Below are 25766 nucleotides of genomic sequence, written 5' to 3' on the forward strand. Positions count from 1 at the left end.
AACAACAACAACAACGGCAACTGAAAATATCATTTAGCACAAGTTAGAAACGACTCGAAGCTGGCCAGAACGAGATATAAGCCTGATTAATGATCAAAAGAAAGTTATAGAAGCTATGAAAGTATAAATCATGATAGCTTAGGATTAACCATCAAAAAAATAAACCACAGAGTAGATTCCGTATAAACTGCGCTGGCAACTAATTAGAGACTCACACACACACACACACACGTAAACATATAGTCAGGCATGAAGTTGGAGCACCTGCCCAGGTATGCTCTGGTATCATTAATAATTCAGAGACGGTTCGGGCGAACGCATAATAACCACGATTAAAGCAAACAAGGCTCATTGTCGGTTAAATGACAAGTTTTGACAACTTGTGAAACGACAAGTGGTCACTGCCAGTGGCCAGCGACAACAACAACCAACAACCAGCAACAACAACAACGAGAGACATGCGAGTGAAAACAACAACAAAAAGCACATAAGCCTGGGCGAACGGGCAGCGCAGGGAAATAAGGTCCACTCTAACCAGCGACCCAGTTAAATTAATAATCCGCATAATTGGAGAACTTAACTCGCGAGGGAAATGGAAATGGAAAGGGAACGCGTGAGTGAGAGAGAGAGAGAGACAGAGACAAACAGAGGGTGAGAGAGGGAGGGCGACAAACAGAGAGCGTTATTTGCTTTGCGCTTAATATATCATTTAGATTGTTTGCCAAAGATAGCCACGCAGCGAGGACTTTTGCTGTCATTATTATTGTTTTTTATATTTGTTTCATTTGTTATTGTTGTTGTTGTTGCTGTTGTTGCTTTTGTTATCCGATTATTGTTGTTCCGATTCCGTGGGGTGTGCGCGTACGCATTGGCAAGTTAACATGGCCCGCTGGAAATTAGCCGCTGTTTCTTGCCCGCTTTTTGAATGTGATTGGGTCAAGGCGAGGCAGTTCGTATGATTTCTAATCAATTTAGTTAATCTGCAATTTAGATACTAGGCTCATGCCCATAAAGAGAAAATAATTGCATCTGTTTCACATGCGTGTTCCGTGTTATCCTGAGAACTAGCACACATTTCAGTTTACTAGCTCCAAGCTACGATTGGTTTTCACCTTGTTTTGTTCAGTGTCCTTTACATCATGATATTGATATGGCGTGCATACTAATCATAATTTTGGGGCTTTTTCCGAATGATTTGATTTAAATGATTTCCATGCCGATTGGTATAATAGTTCTGTTTTGTAGGATAATTATATTTAAATATACGCTTAAAGTAAAAATGTTTATTTAAAGGCAAAGACAACTATTTCAAAATGTGACAAATATAAAATTCATTTTTGTATATAAAAAAGTTTTAATATCTAAAGTATGTCTGATCCTATTCCTGATTATTTAAACAGAAGAACTACTTAGGTCTCCATTTCGTTTTAGCATATATATTATTTGAATTTATATTAAGTATTATTTATTATTTATATTATGTTTGATTTTATTATTATATACATATTTAATTATTTATATTTATTAATATTACGTATTATGCATTATTATAATTTTTATTATATATCATATTACATTATAATTTATAGAAGTAACAGGCAAGTGTCTTCATTTGCCTCCATTAAAAGAAATTTTTGAGATAATCATTCAAATTGCTGATAATAGAAAGCAAAGAATGTTTTTCTCTCCTGCAATGTTTTTCATTTTTTTCTAAGCGATAAGTATCTTCTACAATTATGATCTAATTTGTCATGTTCTTTTTTCTTTCTTATTTCCAACCGCTACAACTGTGCGTATGACATCAACCTGAACTGCTCAACTGCTAATATCAGGGTGTAAGTATTTGAAAACTATTTGAAAAACCAACACAATTAAATAGTCATTAACTCAGTGGAAAATGTAATGGATAGTTAGTTGGTTTTGGTAAGGCGAACTGGGCCATGAAATGTTTGCTGAGTGTTCTGATAAATGAATTGTTTGAAACAATTGGCACGTACTTAAATGTCCTTTAAAGTTCATATTACATTGAGGAACTGGCAGCGCCTCGGACGTGAGACGACCTTAATTACAACCAGCAAAATACATGTTAAACATGACATTTTTCATGTGCCGGCGATCGATCAAAACGACAGCTACTGGATGTGCCAAAAGATTCCGGTTGTTCACTGTCCGCAGGTCTACAGGTCTACCTGTCTAGAGGTCTACAGGTCTACCGAAGGCCTGGAAGTCTGCGTGGCAGCTCGTGTCTTATCAACGTAATATCGAATTTCGATCAAAAACGCCTTCGAGCGACTTCTTTGCAGGCCACATCGTTTTTGGCGCAAAAAATGTATAAAACGGAGCGTATGTAGCTGTGTACATGAATGGCAGGCAGGCACTGTTGCCAGCCCACATTCCAGATCGCATGACCCTCATTATCATAGTTGGCACCATTAGGGGAAGCTACAAACGTGTCCTGGCCAGGACATTCACTCCGCGACTGACATCAGCCATAGGCGTCCGAGTGCATCTGCCACTGACTCCGTAATTGCCGTTGAGACCTGCCAAAATGTATTATTAAATTGTTAAGGCGCAATGTCAGATCCACTTGAAAGCTATGTTTAGCAGTTAATAATAAGCTAAAGCCTAACTAGTTCCATAATCTTTCTTCTTTTTTGCGTTAACTACATTCCGTTTGTCAGCTTGTTTATTCAGCAATTATTTATACAGATATCTTCATTCTCTTTTGTTGAGAAACTCATTTTATTTCCTTCTCTTTACATGTGCCTCTCATTCTGGACTGTATGGATCTATGAACTTGCGGTTAACAGTATGTAAGTATAATTTATGCAATCTAATTGTTGAGTAAATCAGCAATGGTCGATGTAGTAAACTTGCTAATCATAACTTTAATAGTATGGAAAGGGAAGAGAATATGATTTGAGGAGAAGGCTCAGCAGTGATCAACATTGTTAACTTGATGATCGTAGTTGTAATTAGAAAGAACAGAAAGGCAATGAAGAGGATATCAGCAGTAATCGACTTGAAGATCGGTGAGGAGGAAGGAGGAGAAGGAGAAAGGAGCAGACATATCAAAGAAAAGATCAACAGTGATCGAACTAGAAAAGTTGATAATCCAACGATAAGTACTTTGGAGAGAAAGGGCAAATCAATGAAGAGAATGATCAAAGAGAAGATCAACAGTGATCAAGCTAGAAAAATGCAAAACTCCTTTGATCAATACTGTAAAAAAGTGAAAAGAGATTAGGGGTATTAGGAATAGAAGATCAATGAGGAGCTTATTGTTCACATGCTACAAATTACATGAATACAAATATATAATTATGCTTTATCATATTTACATATATGTATATAGACAGACATCAAGCTCTGACAAACTTTAGGCAAATCCAATGCACTTCACGTAATAGTCAACTATCTCAGAGAGCTTTGCATTCAAGTAAATTTGTTCACATTTCGATACAATGCTTCTGTGCTGTGTTCTTTGTGCGCGCTGTAGATTATCATCGCAAATTGCTATCTGGGCTCTCAATCATCTATTGTCATGGCCATGATCCAGATGAGCAAATACCATCACAGCATTTTTACCATATCGGATTCCAGCTGTGACACCTTCACAACTACTTTGCACTCTGTGGACCAAACGAGTGACAAATATTTGGGCCATCCTTTTATGATCGTGAGGCACTGTAAGCCAGGACCATGGCTGGCTGTCTCACGACCTGGACATACGTACACTCTCTGTGTGTACCATACTCCTGGAATTCCTGCACAATGCGTTTCCAGCAGCAGCAGCAGCTGCTGGATTCCCTTCAGCATCGATCGCCAACACCGTCGGATGCCTCCACGACTTGGTAGCTCAGGCTGTGGCTCTGGCTCTGACACTGACTCTGGGTCTGGAGAGCAAATCGCTCTGTTTGTTTCTCGTTGGCCATCCACACACACACACACACACTCATACACAATGCAGCCACAGACTGAACGAGACGCAAGAATTTATGGCATTTCACTGTCAGAGACGCAGAATTTCTGTCCCTTGCCACCATTAATGGAATGGACAATAAATTTAAACGTGCAGACGGACAACATGCCATATGTAAAGAGCCTAAGCCAGCCCAAAGCCCCAAGGCTCAACTCTAGAGGCGACATTCACGAAATGGCCAAAATCGCAGCTCTTTACTTTGCGCGTGAGACGATTTGTAAATCCAAGCCGAGCCACTCATGGCTTTTGCATCCTGTCTTATGACAAAGCGATAATCACAATCTCATGACTTCACACCTCATTTGAATTGTTATCAGAAACTTATTAAGCATCGATTCTCATGGGCAATATTTTCAATAGGGTATATTGCGCCCTTGGACATTAGACAGAACAGTAAGAGAAGGGGTTTATTTGATCCGGAAATGTTATGGGAAGGCTAATTTGATGTTGATTTTTAAATGACAAAGAAAATTTAAATGCTCAAGAAAACTAAATAGATTATAAATAAATTAAATCTTAGCATAGTTGCAAAATATTAAAATACAATAGATCAAAGCTTACAAGTTCGAAGTCGTATGCTCTTCGGCCTTTCGTCTCAGGATCACTTGATGTGCATCTAAGCCTAAAGAATAGCTTTATTTGAAAATGACAATTATTATCTTGATTATTATGGATAATGATCTGATGATTTATCCCCGAAATCATTTTAGGTTTCTTAAAGTGAACCTCTTAAAAACTAAAATATTTGCATAATTTCAGTAAAGTGCACATCAACTACTTATACAGCTTAAGTAAAGGATCTCAACGTTACTTCACCTGAGGAAATACATATCGTAAATCGGCAGACAATGTTGATAAGATAGTCGTAGCTGTTTGTGTGTAGCTTCTGTTCTGTGGGCACATTTCTCCACGAAATGCTAAGACAATGGGCTGAGATTAAATGCCAAACAGTGCAGATTAAGATGCATCGAACGCGAATAGTAGCTACATACATACATTCCTACATATGTACATACATACATATGGATGTACATATGTATGTTTGTCAGGGCAGTCCCTGGGCTGGCTGCAGCTTCAAACTGCGAGAGACACGATACAAATTTCCCTTGAAAAGAATTACATACCGATCGGCAGCGGGAATTGGCTGTAGCTCTATTTGTACTGTCAACCTCTCCTCTCGCTCTCTCATCTGCGTCTCTTTTCTCTCTCTCTCTCTCTCTCTCTCTCTCTCTCTGTTCGATTTCAATGTTGTCCCAGTGTCTCTGAATCTGTTGCTGGTGCAGTCTACTGCCGCTCGGCTTGTTTGTCTTTGCCGTTCAAGAAAAAAGTGACCGTCTTCATTGTCAACACATGGTTTTGTGGTACGTCGTGGTACGTAGCATTGCCGTGGCAAACAATTCTATAGAAAATCATCGTGCACTCGCGGCGATCGCCTGGCTCAGTCTCTTATCTGAGCGGCCCGAATCGTTGCGCCTTACTAAATTATTATGTTAACATGAAAATAATTGAGGCAAAAGGTATTCACCATTCGCCATTCGGCATTCGGCAGTGGCTGGCCAATTTATTTATATCGTATAATCTTGAGCTCAGTGGAATCCTTGTTCTCCATTTCGATGGAGCGACAGCAATTGATGGCCGAACAAATAGTTCCAGAAGTGCAGCATATTGGGACACCGACGCCCTGCTGCTTGTTAACTGTCTCTCTCTCTCTCCCTCCATCTCCTTGCTTATATTAATATATATATATACATATATATATAATATGGCATTGTATCGGCTAACGATTAGTCAGTTTACTAATTAAACTCTACTCCTTGCAGACCGCTTTACACTGGGCTGCCAAGCATGGGAACGAGGATGTGGTCAAGCTGATTGCCGGCACCTACAAAGCGGATGTCAATGCCCGAACGGTGAGAGCTCCAAATATCTATAATATTTAAATATTTGAAGTGTTTTTGATTTTAATTCGCATGTTGTCTGTCCAACTGTCGACGTATACATAAATATATTGCCTGCAGCATGGGGTAAGTGTCTTTTATCAAATACTTTTTAATAATATATACGATTCGAAAATCGAGCATCGAGCATCGCGCTTCGAATGATTGAGCCTTGTCACAATCACGCGAAAATCTGCGTCACATGTCGCACGGCAAAACACTTCTTTAACCCTTCCCATGAGGCAGCGGAGAGCCCAGCCAAGCTGTGACAAATCGTGACGAGCAAATCCAATTGTGCCACAACACGTGCCCCTTCCCCTGGCTCCGGCCTCCTGCCACTGCCTTTGTCTATGCATGCGAGTTTACACAATTTTAAATTGAAACGCTGCCGTTGTTCGAAACAAATTAAGTTCCCTCAAATGTTTTCCAAATGTCTATCTCCAAAAATTGAGACAAAGTGAATTGTCAATCACGACGAATGTGTTACATTCAATTTAATATGAATTTCCAACTGATTTGTTACGCATCTTGCCAAAAGGGTTCCAAGTGAAGGTATTATAATATGCCAGAAAATATTCTAAGGCAAGTAAGAAAGCTCGAGTCAAAACTGCTCCTCGAAGGACTGATATTTCAATAATTCTTCGTTTCTTTTATGCTTATACGAGAAAGAGCATACGCACAGACTCACAGAAATTGAAGCAGTCTATAGAGAAATACTAGTCCTTAAGAGAACTATAGAACAGAAGAGACTGCTGTCTATGCCATCTAATAATCATAAATGTTAATGTACACAAGGTTGCTAGCATATCAAATACAAGAGACGGAGAAAATCTACTGAAGGTCATTTAAGTTGTCTATGTATGCAATGGTATTCGTTTGGCATTTATATTTGAGTAAAACGACACTAGAATGCTTGCAGTAGCAGAGAGTCTTCCCATTGGTCACTTAAAGCTCGACTGAAATGTTCTCTACCTGTCGTCGTTCTCTCTGAGCGCGACCTTGACTTTGAGTGAAAGGTGCCCTATATAAAGGGCAGCAGCTGTAGTATTTCTTCAGTCTCCCAGGCCTGCTGGGGGTCAGTCGTACAGTGCAGTAGAGCGAAGTGAAGTGAAGTGTGATCGTTCAGCTAAGCATTAAAGACTTGGAGGAAATACTTAGAAAAAACTTTGTGAAAATAACTTTGTAAAAATACTTAGAAGAAATACTTAGAGAAAATACTAAGAGGAAATACTTGGAGGGCATTCTTAGTGAACTTTTTCTTTTTCTGCACCGCAATTTGAAACAATAATACTGTCTCTATTCTATCAAAGTCTCTTTATTAGTTTCTAATCGAACTAAATATTGTTGTCTTGCTTAATACCTAACTGTTTATAGCCTTCACTGTTGAATGATCTTGATCTGATTTTTCTTTTATAGGGCTATACACCGCTACACTTGGCTACACAATTCGGAAGGCATAATATATTCGAGCTACTATGGAATGTTTATAGTATGTATAGTAATTAATACTGAATATATATGAAAAATTATAAATAGTTATTAATTCAATCATACTAACATATCTACTCTTGCAGAGGCTAATCGTGACATTATGGACTGGAGTGGCAATAAGCCATTGGACTATAGTCAACAGCGACCCAGTGTTTCGGCCTCAACGTGCAGCAGTGAGTATCAAAAGTATTTCCTTGGCACGGAGCTAAACAACAACTACCAACTGGGATACCAGCACGTTCTTGAGACTCCACTCTCAAGCTCTGGCAATGGCGGTGGCAATGGGATCGTGGGCGGCACACTCGGCAGCGCACTAACACGTGGCAAGAAGCGATCTCAGCTGCGCAGCTATGCCACTATTAGCAAAGGTTCGGGTTTTGGTACTGTGACTCGTACGCAATCTCTGTTGGCATCGCCATCATCATATCACCGCTATAAGAAGCCATCGGTGCAAAGTTTGCTCGGTAAAGGACCCAATGATGACAGCGATTCAGAGTCCACGCAGCGACGCGACAAACGAGAGTCGGGCGAAGCCGGCGAGCTGGCGCCAAAGTCCCAAGCGAGCAGAGTACGCAGTATTCACACTCGGCGCAAAGAGAGCTTCTTGCGTAAAACGTTTCGGTCCGCTGCCGGGTCGAGCCGAACCCCACAAGATGTTGTTACTAACCCAACTAGCAATTAATCCCAGCATGCGCAAAAATAACATATGTACTATTTACTATATAACTTACACTGCAGTCGAAAATAGCTATGTATATAGATTATATATATCGATATGCCCAGTTATAGCCATAGCATTAGCAAATATATTAACAAAGAAACTTTAATGTAAAGCTAAGCTGTTGCGTCGAAAAAAAAACTATCAGCTTATATATAAAATATGCCGATCTACCAAAAAATTTTTAATTTACATAATTCATAATTTATAGCCATATATGTATATTAAAGTATTAACCGAAGCTTGAATTAAAAATTAAAATAAAAAACGCATAACCATTATATATATCAAGTAACCTTATATTAAAGAATATATAATATAAAATATATGGCTGGTCAGGGCATTAGAAAACAAGAATTATTTCGAACAATAACTAAAAGCTGCCTCTTCAGGCGTTTCATCTGATTCACCTGCCCATTGTTAGGCTTCCAAGCAAGACCATGTACTGTCTAGATTCTAGTTTCACCTTTGTGTTGCATGTTATTTAACAATATATAATACGCTTTGCCAGAGTTTTTAAAATGATTTAATACTGTTATAAAGAACTTCTTGAGTTTTACCTACCCAAGCAGTTCTTCCTTTGTAATACCTTCATTTTTCATACAAAACGGTATTCAAACTGCATGCCTAATCTAAACTTGTATTGAATAATTGTGGTATTCCTGCCACTGATCGCAAATACAATGATCAGCGAGTGCTCAAGTGAGTCAAGACTTGATAGCTTAATAACATTAACTAACTTCTCTGAAGCCTGACAAGTCTTGAATGACATCAAGAATACCCCTTCTACTTCACTGAAATTTCTCAAATATCTAAAAAGAATCTCTGGGCACCTCTCTCTATATTTATTTTCATTATTGCAACGTGTAGAAATTCAAGCGATGCGGCTCAACTCAAACGGACTCAATGGAACCTGGAGGCAGGTTGACTTAACTAAAGATTTTGAATGTTTGCCAACGATTAATGTTCAATAAAATTTGGTTTTTTGTTCGTTCGCCTGTTATTATGTATATATACTTTATGATTTCTTAAAATTATCTTAAAATATTGTTAAAAATGCTTTTGTAGCACATTTGAAATTAATTTAGTTTTTAAAAGCATTTGCTGCCTGTTTTACTTGATTTCTTTGCTTGGTAAGTTTTTTATTTATTTTTTTTAAATTCTCTAATTCGCAAACCTCATTTTGTCCTTCCAAACAAAACAAAAAATATATAATATTGTTATGGTTTACATATTTATCATCTTTAATTACTAACAGCATGTGCATGTTTAGTTCGTCTATAAAAAAATGTGTTAAATAATAAATATCTTTAATTTATCTTTGCAGAAATCAAGGCACGAAAAAAGCATGCAAGTAAGTACTAATTCGAATTCGTAATATGTAAATTCTAAACGGATTCCATCATATTTTCAGTCGAAAAAGATTTGGGCTTCCTACGGATTGGTTCGTTGAATGTCCGGGTAAAGAAAACAACCGAAGCGTTCAGCAACTTCTTGGGAGTGGGCAATGGCAATGCCCTGACGGCGTATGGACCTGGCGGAGTCTCCGGAGCAGCCCCAATCGAAGCGGGTCGCCATCACCAGCGAACTCACCGTCACCATCATCAGCGTCATCCACATCATGCCAATGGTACGACACGGGATCGGCATCCGAATCAGAGAGCGTCGACGACAATACCATACGGCTCGACTAATGTGCTGGGCTCCCGGTCCAGTGTGCCAATCAATCGGAATATATATGACGCTGTACACAAATCGTGGGGCTCAGCCGATAATATAACACAGCGTCCCGACACGCTAATGCCACCACCGAAATCGGTTGACTACGTCTCGAAACGATACAAATCTTCTAAACGTTCATCGTATGCCTCGAATGCCACCGACTCACCCCGTGACTCCATTTGTTCCTCGAACTCCAGCTCGAACCTTAACTCTGGCTACAGTAGCATGCCAACTACTCCAAATCAAATACGTGCTCCTAAGAACATTGGAATCACAGCCGATTCCGATTCGGATTCAGCTTGTGGATTTGACTCCAATTGGTCTGTCAACGGTCGTAATTCAGTTAACAATAATATCCTAAGATCCTAAATTCTAACAAGTTTATCAATTTTTTAAATACATTTCATAAACGAAACACCAATAATTCCATGAGGCATTATCTAATATAAGACAATACAAAGCTGAAGGGTTTACTTTATAATACTGAAACGTAATGTACTACTAGATATGATATCATATATATTATATATATCACTTTGATATCTATAAAAGAATCTCTCAAAAAATAAAAAATGTTAAAAGGCAATCGCCTATTAAAACAACTATATATATTCATAAAATTTCACAAGACATAGAAAATGCAATGTTTTCATATGGAATTATACAAATAAAAGTAATCAAAGATTCAGAAGCTCTGTTAGTATTCTCTTCGTGTCATTTGGAGTGTTAACTTTATGTCCTTTAAGGCGAGGATCGATATAAATCTCGTAATCATTGCCACCCGGTTCGGTCTTATCGCCGAAGAAATGAATTTCTTTGAAATTGTGATACGCCTCGATGTGGCGCAGACAGAAGGTCTTATCCCAACCATGAGGGAACACATCGAAGCTTATCTGGCCGCCAATGCTGTAAGTAAGATCGATATCTGCGAACTCCTCCTTCAGCTTGGCAATCATTGTCGATCGAACTTTGTGCTCCTCATCGTAGGCAGCAAACATGTTGCGCTCCTCCCTGGTGCACTGTCGACCAATCGGGCAGATGTTCATCATGCCGTTGCGAAACTCAATAAACGTTCCACGTTTAATGGGGAGCTCCAGCTCCGAGAGGTATCGCAGCACATAGTTGATGAATCGCTGCAGAGTTTTCTCGCCCAAATGCTGTATAATATTTTGTTTGCCCACTTCTTTGCCAGCTTCGATTTGCACCAGACCGTTTTCGGGGAATATAAAGTCAAACTCCTTCAATATCTTCTGGCCATTAAGCTGCTCAAACATTTTTTCCAGATCCGAGCCACCAACAATGCCAATGGTTGCCTTTGGCTTGACTTTTGTATAAAGGAACTCCTCAAACTCGGGCTGTACCACTGAGCGGGGCATAGTCAGGGTGCCATCGACATCGAATAACAGCAAAATATCCTCGCGTTTTGACATTTTAAAACAGACGAAAAAGAAACTCCACAATTGTTACTCAGAATTGACCACGTATGTGTAAATAAACTGGATTGAGTCAGCTGTTTAAATGGAACTGATAAGAATGTCAAGCCGGTTGCGATGTTCACGCTACGATCATTTCTTATCGAATGCAAAGAAAGCTTGAAATTTTTAACTTTTTTTTGTACGTACATACATATGTATATTTATTATCAATTGGTAAGCCGGTCAATTACAAATACATATGCAAAATGCGTTAAAGTCAGCTGTTCACATTTCTTTGCGCAATAATTAGTTATGGTATAAGAATAATAATATTTATTTACACTTGAGGATATATCGCAATGTAATACATATTATTTGCACTATTATATACTTTTATTTAGCATGGCTGCTGATATGCTCTTGTAGAGATTTATATTTTTTTGAGTTTATCATGGGATCCACAACAACTGGATATAGAGTAATTCCTATTGCTCCAACAATGCATGACACAAAGCCAACAAATCTCCAACCGCGTAAAGTTGCCATTAGACTGCAAAACAGAATTAATGTAATTCTAAACAGATTTAATTATTTACTATTATAAAACAAACACCTGCTTGATGCGCAAATGGACTAAAAATTGACAAAATTCCTATACAAACATCGTAGCCACTATCGCATATTCTATCGATGACAAATGAAAAACACAAACAAGTATCGATTACCGTAGCAGTTGCGGGCGTGTCGTTGTTGTTAGGTTCATTTCGTTTGTAATTATTTTTTGTTTAATATATATTTAAACTAAATGTGTACTGCTATAAAAGTGTAAAATGGCTAGATTATTGCTTATATGTTTGCTAAGCGCAGTTTATTTAACTACAACTTACGGTAAGTCCAATTTCATTTGTCTAGCTCGCTGACTAAACATTGGGCGTTGCTGCATGTAAAACATACATATATTTTGTATGCGTGTGTTTGTAAGTGTGTGTGTGAACGCATGTAAGTCTGATTTAATAAGCCATTCTTCTGGCTAGATTTGAACAATAAGTATTTATGCTGTCAAAATGTAGCTTAGATGAAATGTGTAGCAAATAATATTGTTATCTCTTATATTAACTAAGCGTAACAAGTTTTCTCAAAAATGTCAATCTGTGTGCGTAGCTAATTAATTTAAAGCCAACATTAAAACTATTAATAATTTATTAATAATTATAGCACAACATCACTATGCTGAAGATAAAATCAGCAATATTATTTGGTGCACAAAAGGCCAGGAGGAGCAGTACAAATGCCAGAATTTAACCGTTGCCATCGAACGGGATCGTGCACTCTTCGATGATGTCTTCTTGAACCTCACCTGTCTTATGGCATACAGTGCCGATGAATGCATTCATCTCTTGGATCGCGAGAAGGCACATATCACCACACTGGATGCTGGAGATGTCTTTACCGCCGGTCGCTACAACTCCTTGATTCCCATAATGCAAGAGAAATTGGAAGGCGGATTCCTGGACTATCATTCAGTGGCCGTTATAAAGAAGAATACTTTAACCGACGTTACGGATCTGCGGCAGTTGCGCCAAAAGAGAGCCTGCTTCCCCTGGGTGGGCAGTTTAGCTGGTTGGATAGTGCCCATATATACGGTGCGAAGAATGCTTAATGTTGTCTAAGTAAATATTTATTAATATGCTTTCATTCATCTTTATTTCAGCTGCAACACAATGGTGGAATGGAGGTTGTAGATTGTAATAATCAAGTCAAAACCGCTGCCAACTATTTTAACAGCTCCTGCGCCGTGCACTCGTTGATTGATAGATACAACCCCATCGGAGATAATTCTGATAAGTAAGTAGAATTAGATCTTTATATACCGATCATTTCACAATTATCTTATTACCTTCAGACTTTGTGCTCTATGTACTGGCAAAATACCTGGACGCTGCTCGTCTACTGATCCCTATTTTGGCTACGATGGTGCATTCCGGTGCCTTCTGGAAGCGGGCGAGGTAGCATTTTTGCGTCACTCAACGGTTTCCGAAATGCTACAAACATCCGAATTTAGTGAGTAGTCTACCAAAACGTATAATATTATATATTTCAGCTATTATTCTCGTTTAGAAAAACTGTCGCCAGACACCTTTCAGTTGCTCTGCCGCGATGGCAGTCGTGTGCCCATCAGCGACTATCGCCAATGTAGCTGGGGTCAAATTCCCTCAGATGCCATTGTAACTTCCTCAGCTCGTAGCTTCAAAGAGCGTAATCAATATCAGCAATTCCTAAAACGCGTCTCTGAGCTGTATTCAGACGCCATTCGCGAGGAACCCAATCAGCCTCAGACTGGCGGAGGATACAACGCATACAACGGCAATAACTATAACGATCAGAATCGCAACTACAACGATCAAAGCCGTAATAATCCATACGACAATTTCAACAGTCAGTACGACAACAACAATCCCTACACCAGAAATCAGAACCAAAATCAATATGATCGATTTGATGGCTCGATTTATCGCAATGAACGCCTAGACAGCAGCTTTACCACAGAACGCAGTGCACTTGAGGGAAACACCTCAGTGCCTTATGAGAAATTCCGCATTTTTGAGTCGAGGCGATATGGCAAATCCAATCTGCTCTTCCAGGTAACAGAAAAAAATATGTAATTAAGAATTTTAATCTAACACTTCAATTTAACTTCATAGGATGCAGCCAGAACCCTTGTTTCCATACCAGAGGATGATCAATCCTTTACCAAATATTTGCAAAGAGCTATTGACTACATATACGGCATTCGTGAGTGTCCCGTTCCTGCAATGACGCTATGTGTGACTTCTGAGCCAGAGCTGGAAAAATGCATTAAGATGAGAGTAAGTTAGATTAACCTTATCCTTAATCTCAATTCAATAATAATTGAGATCCTTCTCTAGACCGCACTCAAAGCACAAATCCTAAAACCCGAGCTGATCTGCAAGAAAATGCATTCGCACATAAACTGCATGCAGTTGATACAGTCTGGAAAGGCTGATATATCTGTGTTTGATGCTGGAGATGTCTATACGGCTGGCTTGAACTACGACTTGATTCCATTCATGTCTGAGGTATACAACTTGGGTGAGCCTGAATACTATGTGGTGGCTGTGGCCAAGGAGGAAGATCCCGATACGGAGCTTACATATCTAAAGGGCAAGTACACATGCCACACAGGCATCAATACAGCCGCCGGCTGGACATATCCGATGGCCTTCCTCCTCTCGAACGGTTGGATAAGACCCTATGGCTGTGACTCGATTCGCGCTGCAGCAGAATACTTTACCAAATCTTGTGTGCCCGGTGCTATAAGCAGTGAATACAACACAGGCGTCCCGTATGACAGTATGTGTGACCTGTGCCATGGAACCAGCTATAGATATTGTAGACGTGACGCATCAGAGGATTACTATGGACACACTGGTGCCTTCCGCTGCCTCGTCGAAGGCGGTGGCCATGTGGCATTCATGAAGCACACCACTGTCATGGAGAGCACCGGAGGCAAGCGCAAAGAGTGGTGGGCCAGAAACGCTCTTAATGACGACTTTGAATTGCTGTGCACCGATGGTACTCGCGCCGAGCTCCAGGACTACAAACGCTGCAATTTGGGCAAAGTGAAGGCCAATGCTGTCGTTACCCGAGGCGGCGTGAACTACAATGAGACACAATTGCATGCATATATCAATCTGCTGACCTATGCTCAGCAGCTGTATGGTCGCAAGGATGTGGATGCTTTCAGTTTCAGCATGTTCTCATCGCCCATTGGACACTACGATCTAATCTTCCAAGACGCCACACGCCAACTGCAAGTCATTCCGCCAAACGAACGACGGTACGACACCTATTTGGGTGGAAATTACATGAGAGCACGTCGCATCACCGATTGCTATGCCAGCGCCACTCAGTTCACCTTCTCCACATTCCTGCTCCTAGCGAGTGCATTTGCCCTAAGAATTTTACTCTGATTGCATGAGGGGAATCTCTCAAATTCTATATCATACTCCAAATAGGGTAACCTTACCCATATTGACTCGTAACAATTCGAATATCCATTACGAATCTCACAACAAATGACAAACAAACATATCTAAGTGTACACCAAACAGAGAGTTCACAGTGTAATTTGTCGATCTGACCGATTCTGACTAAAGTGCCTTAAAATCTACTTTAAACAAGTTCATTGTTTACACAAATTTCAATTATCATTCCAAGTGTCAGCTACAAATTATACTATACACTAAATGTACAATAATTTAATATTAAGTTATAAAGATCAACTTTACAAATCAGAGTACAATTTTGTAGTCTACAACGTTCAACTCCGTCCTCTAAATTTAAATTATATTGTATTTTACAAACCGTCCAAGAACACATTTTATCTACAAGTCTAACGTGTAATACATTGTATTGTTTTTTATATACTATCAGAATTATACATACATAGATATATTGAATAAACTTTTTTAGATTGAATATTGTCTTCTTTTCTTCTATAAATAAATGATCATGCACACCATTCAAATGTAAATGGCTTTTGAAAAAGCAAATTCACCAAATGGTCAATGGTGACGTCAGTGGTGTGGTGAAACCGCGTCTGCAAACGTTTCAATGGTATTGACACTTTCTTCCTCTTCACATTCATTCAGCTGGTTCGCGCACTGACACGCGTTGCTTTTCGACGGTTTCTTATATGTGGGCTACTTTTAGTACAACAACAAGAAGGTGAAAACGGAAAGTAGTTTTGCGACTGGTTGCGAGTTTTCACAAGGATCGTCAGTGCCACAGAGATATCGAGTCAGCAATTCAGTTATCAACATGTCTATCAATTTGCGCACCGTTTACGCTTTTGCGAGAGAAATGTATCCAAAAGTATCAAAGGAAACCATTCAATACGGAACAGCTGGGTTTCGCGGCAAGTGAGTTTACTTACCCTTAGTTACATACATACATATAAATTGCCTCATACATACAAATACATATGTCCAATTGGGTGAATGTCCACGCCCACACCCAAGCAAACAAACACGACATCACACACACACACTCACCCGCATATTGCTAGATAAGTGTGCATATGCATGTATGTGTGTCTTTTAGGGAGTGGTGAAGATGAGTAAGGCGATGCACTATTTTGGCATTCAGTTATATTAATAGAATTTAATGCTTTATCAATGGACATGCACCTTTTAAAGGTACCTGAGTATGGCCAAACATCCGTACATACTTAATATTAGTAAATATGAGAAACGTTTCACGTCGTCAATAATATTTCAAATCCCATTTTTAAGAATCTGTTTATAAATGCTATAAATTAAAATAAAGTAAAGTATATATTTGTACTTCTCATTAGGCAACTGAAAAGAACTTAACCTCCAATCAGAAAAATTCGTTCTTGTTGGCGGCTTATTTGAACGCCTAGAGGCAAAAACAATTGTTATGTTTAGTTACTCGTTCAAAGTAGAACACATAGATACACACATACATATAAGAATATTATATACGTGCTGGAGAGACTTTTCTTGCACGAATGCATTCGAATTTCGAAATGAAAATAAAGACTTTCGACCGTTAACGATGAAAGATTACATAGGGAGACTACATATACATATACTAGTCGTATGACTAACAATCACACAATATATAATATACACGTTATCTTGTTTCGCTGTACAATTATATATGATTGCTTCGTAATTTTAACTGATAATAATCAAGAAAATCAATATCTTCTTTTTGCACAGAGCCGAGCTCTTGGACAGCGTTATGTTCCGTATGGGCGTGTTGGCCACTTTACGCTCCCGGTTTAGAGAGGGCTCTGTCATTGGCGTAATGATCACAGCCTCGCACAATCCGGAGCCCGACAATGGCGTTAAACTGATCGATCCGAAGGGTGAAATGTTGGAGCCCAGCTGGGAGAAGATTGCCACAGATCTGGTGAACGTCAGCGACCAAGATCTGGAGCAGCATGTAGCTAAAATAATTAAGGATAATGAAATCGATATTACCTCAAGCTCTTATGTCTACGTGGGTATGGACAATCGCTATCATAGCCCACGCTTGCTCAAAGCTGTGGCAGATGGTGTCATCGCACTGAAGGGGAACGTACGAGAATTTGGCATAGTCACCACGCCAATGATGCACTTTTTCGTAGTGGCAGCCAACACAAAAGAGGCGTATGGTAAGCCCACGGAGGAGGGCTACTACGATAAGCTTATTTCCGCCTTTGAGAAACTTCGCAATGGCCAGCTGGAGAATGGTAACTATCGCAATCGGCTGATCTTTGATGGCGCAAACGGAGTTGGTGCTAGGAAAATGCTGCAATTCAACAAGCGCATGAATAAGTCTCTCAACGTTACGGTTATAAACCAGGGCGTTGGACCGGGCAAGATCAACGAGGAGTGTGGTGCTGATCATGTCAAGGTGCAGCAAAGACCTCCAGTGGGCATGCCCATTGTGGAACCGTATACGCGCTGTGTCAGCGTCGATGGCGATGCTGATCGTGTGGTCTACTTTTTCACTGATGAAACGGGGCAATTTAGGCTGCTCGACGGAGACCGGATAGCCACCCTAGTGGCTGGCTACCTGATGGACTTGATTCAAAGTTGCCAGTTGGACCTACGATTGGGCCTAGTGCAGACGGCCTATGCCAATGGCGCGTCCACAGATTACATTGTCAACGAATTGAAGGTGCCCGTTTCTTGTGTGCCCACAGGTGTTAAGCACTTGCACCACAAGGCGCTGGAATATGATATTGGCATCTACTTTGAGGCCAATGGCCACGGCACCATTGTGTTCAGCGATAGTAGTAAGGCGGCGATAAGCGAGGCTGCCAAGACGAACCCCAAAGCGCAGACTCTGCTGCTTGTTATAGATCTGATCAATGAAACTGTGGGCGATGCCATCTCCGATATGCTGTTGGTAGAGACGATTTTGAATCAGAAGGGCTGGGATGTTAAAGACTGGATTTCGAGCTACGACGACCTGCCGAATCAACAGCTTAAGATACAAGTCAAGGATAGAAACGTTATCCAGACCACAGACGCAGAACGCGTGTGTGTAAAACCGGAGGGACTACAGGATGAAATCAACCAAGTCGTTGCAAACTACAAACGTGGACGTGCGTTTGTGCGTCCATCCGGCACAGAGGATGTAGTACGCGTATACGCCGAAGCTTCAACAAGAGAAGTAAGTGTATATTGAAATGAATATAACCAAAGAAACTAAATGCCTCTTCTATCTTCCTTACAGGACGTTCTTCAGCTGGCGTACGAGGTGGGACGATTGGTGCAAAAACTTGCGGGTGGTGTCGGACCGGAATTAGTTAATCCAAGCAACAATGCTCATTTGTAGTCAATATTTTGTAGAAGGCTTGCGTGCTTAGGCATAATCTCACAGAATCGCATTTAACCGGCGTGCTTAATTGGTAGCTTTTATTTTACATCCTACTTGGGGGAAATTTGTAACTAGTATGTTAAATTGAAACACCGCCTTAAAGTATACCCAATTTCAATCACTTACAAATGCATTTATAATGTAATAATAATCGCAAAAGTGATTAATTTGTTATGTTCTTAAAAGAAAAATAAGCTAAAATTCTCAAATTCGATTTTTTTTTATATAATTTACAACTGTTAAAGAATTGTCAGCAATGCATCGATATAATTTTTAATAGAAAAGTCAGGGTGCTTAACTATATGCCTGTTCCTATTCTTAAGTACTTTTACACTCAGTCATACACCCATGTGAACCTCTTTAACAGCAATATGTACTTTTACAAATGTGTGTACTTGGAGACAATTCAAGAGATTTTATATTCTTGCCAGAATAAAAAGTACGGAGACTGTTATCACAATATTGTGACTGTCACAACTATATAAACCCGTAGTTTACTCAAATTTATAAAGGCTTACATATCGTTAGATGTGTTTCCCCTTGTATCCTGTATAGAAGGTATATAAATTTTAATGGCATTGTCTTAGTTTAAAATGTGTTCCATATTTTTTTATACTTCAAATTTCGATAGTGAAATATATAACAAAAATATTTTATATATTTGCCCTGTTAGTTTTATTTAAATGTTAAATGTATCAGCTAACAAGCAGACAGTTACTAATAAAATATATGGCGTACACATAAAACAATAGATATATTTAAATTTTGCGCCAAAATTCGACCACATAACATACTAAAATCACACAAGCTAAACAAATAATACCAAACAACAGATGATTAAGAAATACTATCGATTGTATCGTAGCTATATCGATAAGAAAATCAACAACATCCCTTTAGCAAAGCCGTCAAACTGCCCTGCTGTCACTAAAGTATAAATTTTCTGATGCAATTTCATCTGTAAAGAATAGCTGAAATTTGAAATTGTTCTCTTATTCCTTGGGCATAAATCATCTAAAATGGAAGGTGAAGACGTAAGTGTCGACAAGTTTTGTGTATTGCAAGTGTTTCTATCAACAATTATATACAAACGACGAGATCGTACATTGTGTTTCTCATGTGTGAGGTTATGTAGCGCATATGGAGCTCCATTAAAATTTGCATGAATTTCACCTATTCGCCCAAATATTTTATGTGCTCGATTTTGCTAACACATTTAATTATTTCAAAACATATTTTAGGGGTTCGATCCTACTTTGTTGAAGAAGAAAAAGAAGAAGAAGACCACATTTGACTTGGATGCCGCATTGGGACTGGACGATGCTGGAAAGAAAGAAGACCCCAAAGATGAAGCAAGTGCTGTTTCAACAGCAGCTGAAGTGGACGATAATCTGGATTTAGAAAGCTTCGGTAAAAAGAAGAAGAAGAAGAAGAAGCCCTTCAACTTAGATGAACTGGAAGGGGCGTTGCCTGATGGCGCGGACGATGCCACTGCTGCAGCAGCAGAAGACCCTGAGGAAGAAGAGATTAATTTGGACATGGACTTTACAATGGCCAAAAAGAAGAAAAAGAGCAAAAAGAAAGATTTGGATGAACTGTTTGCGGACAAAGTGGACGAAGATAAAAGCGAAGACAAAGAGAACCGTAAGTTATTTATTTAAACATTATTTGTTTCTCAATATTAATATATTAATTGCTTTTTAGTTGAAGATAACAGCAGCACCTGGGCTGGTTCGGATCGCGATTATACATACGACGAATTGCTGAAACGCGTCTTCGAAATCATTCTGGACAAGAACCCAGACATGGCAGCTGGCCGTAAGCCCAAGTTCGTGATGAGACCACCTCAGGTGCTTCGTGTAGGCACAAAGAAAACATCATTTGCCAACTTTATGGATATTGCGAAAACTCTGCATCGTCTGCCGAAACATCTGCTAGACTTTCTGTTGGCCGAGTTGGGCACAAGCGGCTCGATGGACGGCAACCAGCAATTGATTATCAAGGGTCGCTTTCAGCCAAAGCAAATTGAGAACGTGCTGCGTCGCTATATTAAGGAATATGTCACCTGCCACACCTGCCGCTCTCCAGAGACAATATTGCAAAAGGACACGCGTCTATTCTTTCTACAGTGCGAATCCTGCGGTTCTCGGTGCTCCGTTGCTAGCATTAAGTCTGGTTTCCAAGCCGTTACAGGCAAGCGTGCCGCCATTCGAGCAAAAACCACATAAATTACTTGTATACTTTTAATTGGATTTTTTATTGATTAAAATTTCAATTTATATACAAAAACTCAACTTATTTAGTATGTCTTTGATAGTAGTCTATTAAGTTTTCACTGAAGGCGAGTTCCAAACTGCGCGACTTTTCGTTATCCATAGTAAATGAGATCACGTCTAAACTAATTTGATCCTTAAAATTGTGTGGACGCCCATATAACATAACGTTGCTTCCAGGCGATATTACGGAGCCATCGATATACTCCGTGGCTTTACCCAAGAGCCGAGTCATGCTTGTGGATATCTTCTCGTATTTCAAAGTATCCGCACTGCCAATCAGAGACTGGGCTTCATTGTAGAGACACTTGATGATCTTTTCTTCTCTTGGCTTGGCATAGATTCTAAATTTAATTGACCCAGTTCCATCGTCTAAAACGTAATTGTAAAAAGATTTGTTATGTACACCGCGACCTGCGACAAAACCGTACACCAAACAACTGTGATACTTCAATTCGGTGGGATTAAACAGAGTGAAGGCTCCTTTGTTGTCTGCATCTGGCTGGGACGCTAATATATCTTTTATAAGTAATGGAATGTGATCATAAATCTTTTCTCCATTTTTTGTGGTTTTTTGTCGCGGAACATAAGTTGATGCTTGATCCTTTGTTTTTCGTATGATAAAATTATCCAGCTGATCCTCAATGTCGTCGGGCGATAAATTTATCATATCGAAACATTTTATTAATTAAATAAGTTTTTAACAAATGTTTTGTTTATTTGAAAATATTTATTTCAATTGACATTTGGGTGCCCAGCTATCGACAATCGAAATCGATATATTTGTTGCTTATGTCATTAGCTCTAGCTCCGGTTCATTCCCTAGATTTGTTGACATTGATTCCATTGTCATTTATATTTCAGCTGGAGGGTGTTCGTTATATTAAATAAAAGCTTAGCTAAATATATCTTCTTTGTATTAGTTTTGTAGTTACTTAAACAACAAAGGTCAGCTATAGACATTGAACAGTAATTCAAAGATACATATATTGATTTCGCCATCCCTTGAAGCTGTATTATTTCATCATCCCTCGTCAGCATTTTCGCAGATTGTGAAATCAAGGTATAAATATAGTTTTTGAAAACAAAAACATACAATCTACAACTAGGCATGTCCGGTGGACCAGCAATAACGCTCAAAAGTCAACCAATAGATGGTAATAATGGCAACAGCGGAAATGCTGCTGCACAGCAGCAACAAACTGCAAATAATGCAGCAGCAGCAGCGTCTTCATCCTCCTCATCCCAGGCTTCAAGTGGCACTGTGCCGCCAGCTCAGGAAGGCACACGCCAAAGTAGTCTGCAGCGCATCCAGCTACGCAAGCAAAAGGTATTTAACCTGCCCGAAGCACAAAAACTCGCCAAATTATCCATGTATTCGGCGTGCCAATTCGAGGGCTGCCGTTGCACTGGCTGGAAGACGCCCCAGGAAAACAGGCATCGAGATGTCGAGTCGTCCTACTGCCCAGAGCCAACTGAAGAGTGTCGAAATGCCAGTTGTCGTCATCCGCTCCGCTCCCACATTTCTCATCTCACCGAGATATCCAGATCTAGTATGGACGAACTATTAGGCGCCATCATTGACATGGAAAATCTATTCATGTCCATGCAGCGCGTTGAGGATGAGGACACAAAGAAGGTTTACTTGTATCTGTTCAGGTTACTGCGACAGTGTGTGCTCACGCGTCAGCAGGCTGTTATTCGTGGTCCTTTGGGCGATCCTCCATTCGAGTCGCCGTGTATAACAAAAGCTGTTCTATCCTTGGTTTTCTACAAGTACAGCCACTTGAACCCCACTGAACTGCAAACCATGACAGAGGTTGCGAAGACTTTTCTGAATTTTCTCAATCATTACAATTTTGAGTCGCCCTCCGCAAGGCGCGGCGATCCAACTCTGACGCACGAGGATGCATCGACCTATAAGATCAATTACACGCGTTGGCTGGTATTTTGCCATGTGCCCGCCTTCTGCAATTCTCTGAGGCAGTTTGAGACATCTCTCGTTTTTGGACGCACTCTTCTGCGCACTGTTTTCCAATATATGTCGCAGCAGCTAAAGAAGAAATGCATTTCGGAACGAGATCGTTTTCCCGAAGACAAACGCTCCATCATTACGCAAATGCCAAAGTTTTTGGAGGCATTAAGGGCTGAGTTGCTAAAAGATGATTCGCCCATATGGGACTCGACATACAGGCCACCGAATTCCTTTGTCGTACAACAAAGAAAGCGTCATCAGGAAGTGGCACCACCAGCCACCATTGCGTCTGCTGGTGCAGCTGCTCCCAGTGGCAGCAAGCGCTCAAGCGTAGGAGAACCTGCTCACAAGAGGGTCAAAAAGGAGGTTGCAGAACGTGTAACCAGGTTAGTTTCTAGCAAACTGAATCTGTCTTTGTTTTAATAGACTACTATTTATTTCGTTCCATAGCGAAAACCAGGACGATTTGCCAATTGAAGTAGTGATGCGTGCCATGAAATCCGTTGCAGAGTCGAAGACATCAAACAAATCAGAAATCTTGTTTCCCATCAATGTGTCACGCGATGAGAATGTCAAAGCCGAGGAGCAAAAACGCGCAATTGAATTTCACGTTGTCGGAAATTCGCTTACCAAGCCCGTGGATAAGCAAACGATCCTTTGGCTGCTCGGACTGCAGCTGGTATTTGCCTATCAGCTGCCCGAGATGCCGCGTGAATACATAAGCCAGCTTGTCTTTGACACCAAGCACAAAACCCTGGCACTGATAAAGGAAAATCAGCCCATAGGCGGCATATGCTTTCGCCCATTTCCCACCCAGGGCTTCACAGAGATTGTCTTCTGTGCAGTGACCATGGCGGAGCAGGTGAAGGGTTATGGAACCCATCTAATGAATCACCTAAAGGATTACAGCATACAACGTGGCATTAAACATTTGCTCACCTTTGCGGATTGCGATGCAATCGGTTATTTTAAGAAACAAGGTTTCTCCAAGGACATCAAATTGGCACGTCCCGTCTATGCGGGCTATATAAAGGAGTACGACAGTGCTACACTAATGCACTGCGAGCTGCATCCAAGCATTGTGAATACACAATTTATTGCCGGTCAGTTAACTGGATGCGATCCTTAATTAATTGCCAATTGACAGACGTATTTTTGCTTTGTTTTCCAGTTATTCGCAATCAAAGTGAGATTCTTAAAGAGCTCATTGCACAACGACACAACGAGGTCCAAAAAGTAAGAACTGGCTTAACTTGCTTTAAAGAGGGATTGCCATCTATACCGGTTGAGTCCATACCTGGCCTGAGGGAAATCGGCTGGAAGCCGCAAATGCGTCCAGTGCGTGCCTCTCGTCCACTGGAAGAATCCACAGATCCAGAGAAACTGGCGACTCAGTTTGCATCTGTCTTACAATCTGTGCGTCAGCACACTGCAGCCTGGCCCTTCCTTCGCCCAGTTACTGCGGCCGAGGTTCCCGATTACTACGATCACATCAAATACCCCATGGACCTCAAGACAATGGGCGAACGCTTGAAGAAGGGATATTATCAGACACGGCGCTTGTTCATGGCCGACATGGCTCGCATTTTCTCTAATTGTCGCTTCTATAACTCTCCTGAGACCGAGTATTATCGCTGCGCCAATTCTCTAGAGCGATATTTTCAAACCAAGATGCGTGAGCTGGGATTGTGGGATAAATGATCTGACGATCCTATTTCGATCGCATGAACTGAATAAATTATGTAGTACCTATCATATTCATATACAAATATATGACATTATTTATATTTCAGTTTCTACGAAGCTAAACTTTTGTAACTCTATTCCCAAGTTAATAAAATATTGAAAGGAAAACTTATCTTTCATTCTTTTTATTTTGAAAAACAAAAATACTTTTGAAAATATTTTAACTAATTAGCTCATATAAAGCAAAAGAATGTAACTGAAACTGGACTGTAATTGAAATAATTATATATGATATTGTCATTTATCTATAATCCACTTTAGTATAACGATGATCCAATATATAATAATAATTCCTTTAACATAATTAGCTTAAGCTCGATTTCAGTACTTTTTGATACCAATTTTTAAATTTAAACAAAAACCCCTTTATTTTATCCATACCAATAGAGCCTTCCAATAACAGATAGTCTATTGGAAAATTTGATTCGTTCATTACTTATAAGCAACATATACATATATATTTATTACAGTTTCATACAGGTTTGTGCTCAACATAGAAGTAGTGTGTCCATTCTATATTTAAGAAAAAAAAAACAATAATGAAGAAAATCAATGAAAATAGAACCCATTGGGCTCCGAAATAGAAAAATATAACTCGGTAAGTTATTTTGCTCTGAATTTAATATGAATTATATGGCTTATTTATATGAAACATTTACAAAAAACATGTTTGATGTACAATCCGTGGAGTATTGTTGTAATATCCCCATTCAATTCCGGCTACTCGAATACAGATGAAAAGTAAGATGATAACTTTAAAATAAATTTCTTTTAAAAATCAGATCATTAATCGGAATCTTACGCGAACGAACATCCACGCACAATGCGTACAGCTAACTCCTTAAACTATAAAACTGTAGTATAATGAGATATTGTTGTGCATTCCTGGGTGACAGAATATGTTTTTCTCTTAACTTTTCAATTGTTTTTTTTTTTTTTTTTTTTTTTTTGTCTGCAATTGTTTTGAAGGCTGCTGCAAGCTAAATACATAGTTGGTTGTTGGTGTAGACATATTTAAGTAGCGTAATTAAAAATATATATATTTTAGCTCCCTCAAACACATGAAACGCATTCAACTACACACTATA

At 39.6% G+C, this 25766-nt stretch overlaps 8 protein-coding genes across 9 annotated transcripts; 5 read left to right on the forward strand and 3 right to left on the reverse strand.

Annotated features, from left to right (window-relative positions):
* The first annotated feature begins 145 nt into the window (after positions 1–145).
* LOC6581941 (ankyrin repeat domain-containing protein SOWAHD) lies at positions 146–10541 on the forward strand. 2 transcript variants are annotated; one of them, XM_015162157.3, is made up of 10 exons: positions 146–613; positions 1833–1835; positions 2811–2813; positions 5803–5892; positions 6001–6006; positions 7336–7408; positions 7494–7583; positions 8999–9047; positions 9456–9482; positions 9543–9913. In XM_015162157.3, exons 1-10 carry the CDS (start codon positions 593–595, stop codon positions 9820–9822), a joined length of 642 nt encoding a protein of 213 aa, XP_015017643.1. In that variant the 5' UTR covers positions 146–592; the 3' UTR covers positions 9823–9913. The 2 variants fall into 2 exon arrangements, with proteins under 2 accessions (XP_015017643.1, XP_002007654.2); XM_002007618.4 differs by lacking the exon at positions 8999–9047 and having other exon boundaries at positions 578–613; positions 9543–10541.
* LOC6581942 (phosphomannomutase) lies at positions 10442–11474 on the reverse strand. The gene has a single exon (XM_002007619.4). The coding sequence runs from the start codon at positions 11278–11280 to the stop codon at positions 10528–10530; it is 753 nt and encodes a 250-aa protein (XP_002007655.1). The 5' UTR covers positions 11281–11474; the 3' UTR covers positions 10442–10527.
* A 68-nt stretch (positions 11475–11542) lies between these two features.
* Positions 11543–11967, reverse strand: LOC26528006. The gene is made up of 2 exons (XM_015162160.3): positions 11877–11967; positions 11543–11815 (listed from the first exon to the last, which is right to left on the reverse strand). Exon 2 carries the CDS (start codon positions 11809–11811, stop codon positions 11659–11661), a length of 153 nt encoding a protein of 50 aa, XP_015017646.1. The 5' UTR covers positions 11812–11815; positions 11877–11967; the 3' UTR covers positions 11543–11658.
* A 19-nt stretch (positions 11968–11986) lies between these two features.
* LOC6581943 (melanotransferrin) lies at positions 11987–15765 on the forward strand. Its single transcript, XM_002007620.4, has 7 exons — positions 11987–12153; positions 12481–12908; positions 12977–13110; positions 13169–13326; positions 13384–13907; positions 13968–14132; positions 14193–15765. Exons 1-7 carry the CDS (start codon positions 12096–12098, stop codon positions 15255–15257), a joined length of 2532 nt encoding a protein of 843 aa, XP_002007656.2. The 5' UTR covers positions 11987–12095; the 3' UTR covers positions 15258–15765.
* A 155-nt stretch (positions 15766–15920) lies between these two features.
* Positions 15921–19344, forward strand: LOC6581944 (phosphoacetylglucosamine mutase). The gene is made up of 3 exons (XM_002007621.4): positions 15921–16208; positions 17034–18477; positions 18541–19344. The coding sequence occupies exons 1-3, from the start codon at positions 16108–16110 to the stop codon at positions 18640–18642; spliced, it is 1647 nt and encodes a 548-aa protein (XP_002007657.1). The 5' UTR covers positions 15921–16107; the 3' UTR covers positions 18643–19344.
* A 228-nt stretch (positions 19345–19572) lies between these two features.
* On the forward strand, positions 19573–20978 carry LOC6581945 (eukaryotic translation initiation factor 2 subunit 2). The gene is made up of 3 exons (XM_002007622.4): positions 19573–19718; positions 19926–20328; positions 20389–20978. Exons 1-3 carry the CDS (start codon positions 19704–19706, stop codon positions 20910–20912), a joined length of 942 nt encoding a protein of 313 aa, XP_002007658.1. The 5' UTR covers positions 19573–19703; the 3' UTR covers positions 20913–20978.
* Positions 20914–21738, reverse strand: LOC6581946. Its single transcript, XM_002007623.4, has one exon. It carries the CDS (start codon positions 21625–21627, stop codon positions 20980–20982), a length of 648 nt encoding a protein of 215 aa, XP_002007659.1. The 5' UTR covers positions 21628–21738; the 3' UTR covers positions 20914–20979.
* Positions 21739–21805: 67 nt separating this feature from the next.
* LOC6581947 (histone acetyltransferase KAT2A) lies at positions 21806–24790 on the forward strand. The gene is made up of 3 exons (XM_002007624.4): positions 21806–23318; positions 23383–24035; positions 24104–24790. Exons 1-3 carry the CDS (start codon positions 22069–22071, stop codon positions 24631–24633), a joined length of 2433 nt encoding a protein of 810 aa, XP_002007660.1. The 5' UTR covers positions 21806–22068; the 3' UTR covers positions 24634–24790.
* The last annotated feature ends 976 nt before the right edge of the window (positions 24791–25766 follow it).

Source organism: Drosophila mojavensis, unplaced genomic scaffold (genome assembly GCF_018153725.1).
Source record: "Drosophila mojavensis isolate 15081-1352.22 unplaced genomic scaffold, ASM1815372v1 contig_74, whole genome shotgun sequence".
Classification (NCBI taxonomy): domain Eukaryota; kingdom Metazoa; phylum Arthropoda; class Insecta; order Diptera; family Drosophilidae; genus Drosophila; species Drosophila mojavensis.

Bases quoted from the DNA above. Each gene is read 5' to 3' on its own strand.
- LOC6581941 (XM_002007618.4), top strand. From the start codon at position 593: ATGGAAATGGAAAGGGAACGC. The intron at 7,409-7,493 runs GTATGTATAGTA...CTACTCTTGCAG, and splicing joins GCTACTATGGAATGTTTATA to AGGCTAATCGTGACATTATG. The intron at 9,483-9,542 runs GTAAGTACTAAT...TCATATTTTCAG, and splicing joins GGCACGAAAAAAGCATGCAA to TCGAAAAAGATTTGGGCTTC.
- LOC6581942 (XM_002007619.4), bottom strand. From the start codon at position 11,280: ATGTCAAAACGCGAGGATATTTTGCTGTTATTCGATGTCGATGGCACC.
- LOC26528006 (XM_015162160.3), bottom strand. From the start codon at position 11,811: ATGGCAACTTTACGCGGTTGGAGATTTGTTGGCTTTGTGTCATGCATT.
- LOC6581943 (XM_002007620.4), top strand. From the start codon at position 12,096: ATGGCTAGATTATTGCTTATATGTTTGCTAAGCGCAGTTTATTTAACT. The intron at 13,111-13,168 runs GTAAGTAGAATT...TATTACCTTCAG, and splicing joins ATCGGAGATAATTCTGATAA to ACTTTGTGCTCTATGTACTG. The intron at 14,133-14,192 runs GTAAGTTAGATT...ATCCTTCTCTAG, and splicing joins AAAAATGCATTAAGATGAGA to ACCGCACTCAAAGCACAAAT.
- LOC6581944 (XM_002007621.4), top strand. From the start codon at position 16,108: ATGTCTATCAATTTGCGCACCGTTTACGCTTTTGCGAGAGAAATGTAT. The intron at 16,209-17,033 runs GTGAGTTTACTT...CTTTTTGCACAG, and splicing joins ACAGCTGGGTTTCGCGGCAA to AGCCGAGCTCTTGGACAGCG. The intron at 18,478-18,540 runs GTAAGTGTATAT...TCTTCCTTACAG, and splicing joins CCGAAGCTTCAACAAGAGAA to GACGTTCTTCAGCTGGCGTA.
- LOC6581945 (XM_002007622.4), top strand. The intron at 20,329-20,388 runs GTAAGTTATTTA...ATTGCTTTTTAG, and splicing joins AAGCGAAGACAAAGAGAACC to TTGAAGATAACAGCAGCACC.
- LOC6581946 (XM_002007623.4), bottom strand. From the start codon at position 21,627: ATGATAAATTTATCGCCCGACGACATTGAGGATCAGCTGGATAATTTT.
- LOC6581947 (XM_002007624.4), top strand. From the start codon at position 22,069: ATGTCCGGTGGACCAGCAATAACGCTCAAAAGTCAACCAATAGATGGT. The intron at 23,319-23,382 runs GTTAGTTTCTAG...TTCGTTCCATAG, and splicing joins GTTGCAGAACGTGTAACCAG to CGAAAACCAGGACGATTTGC. The intron at 24,036-24,103 runs GTCAGTTAACTG...TTTGTTTTCCAG, and splicing joins GAATACACAATTTATTGCCG to TTATTCGCAATCAAAGTGAG.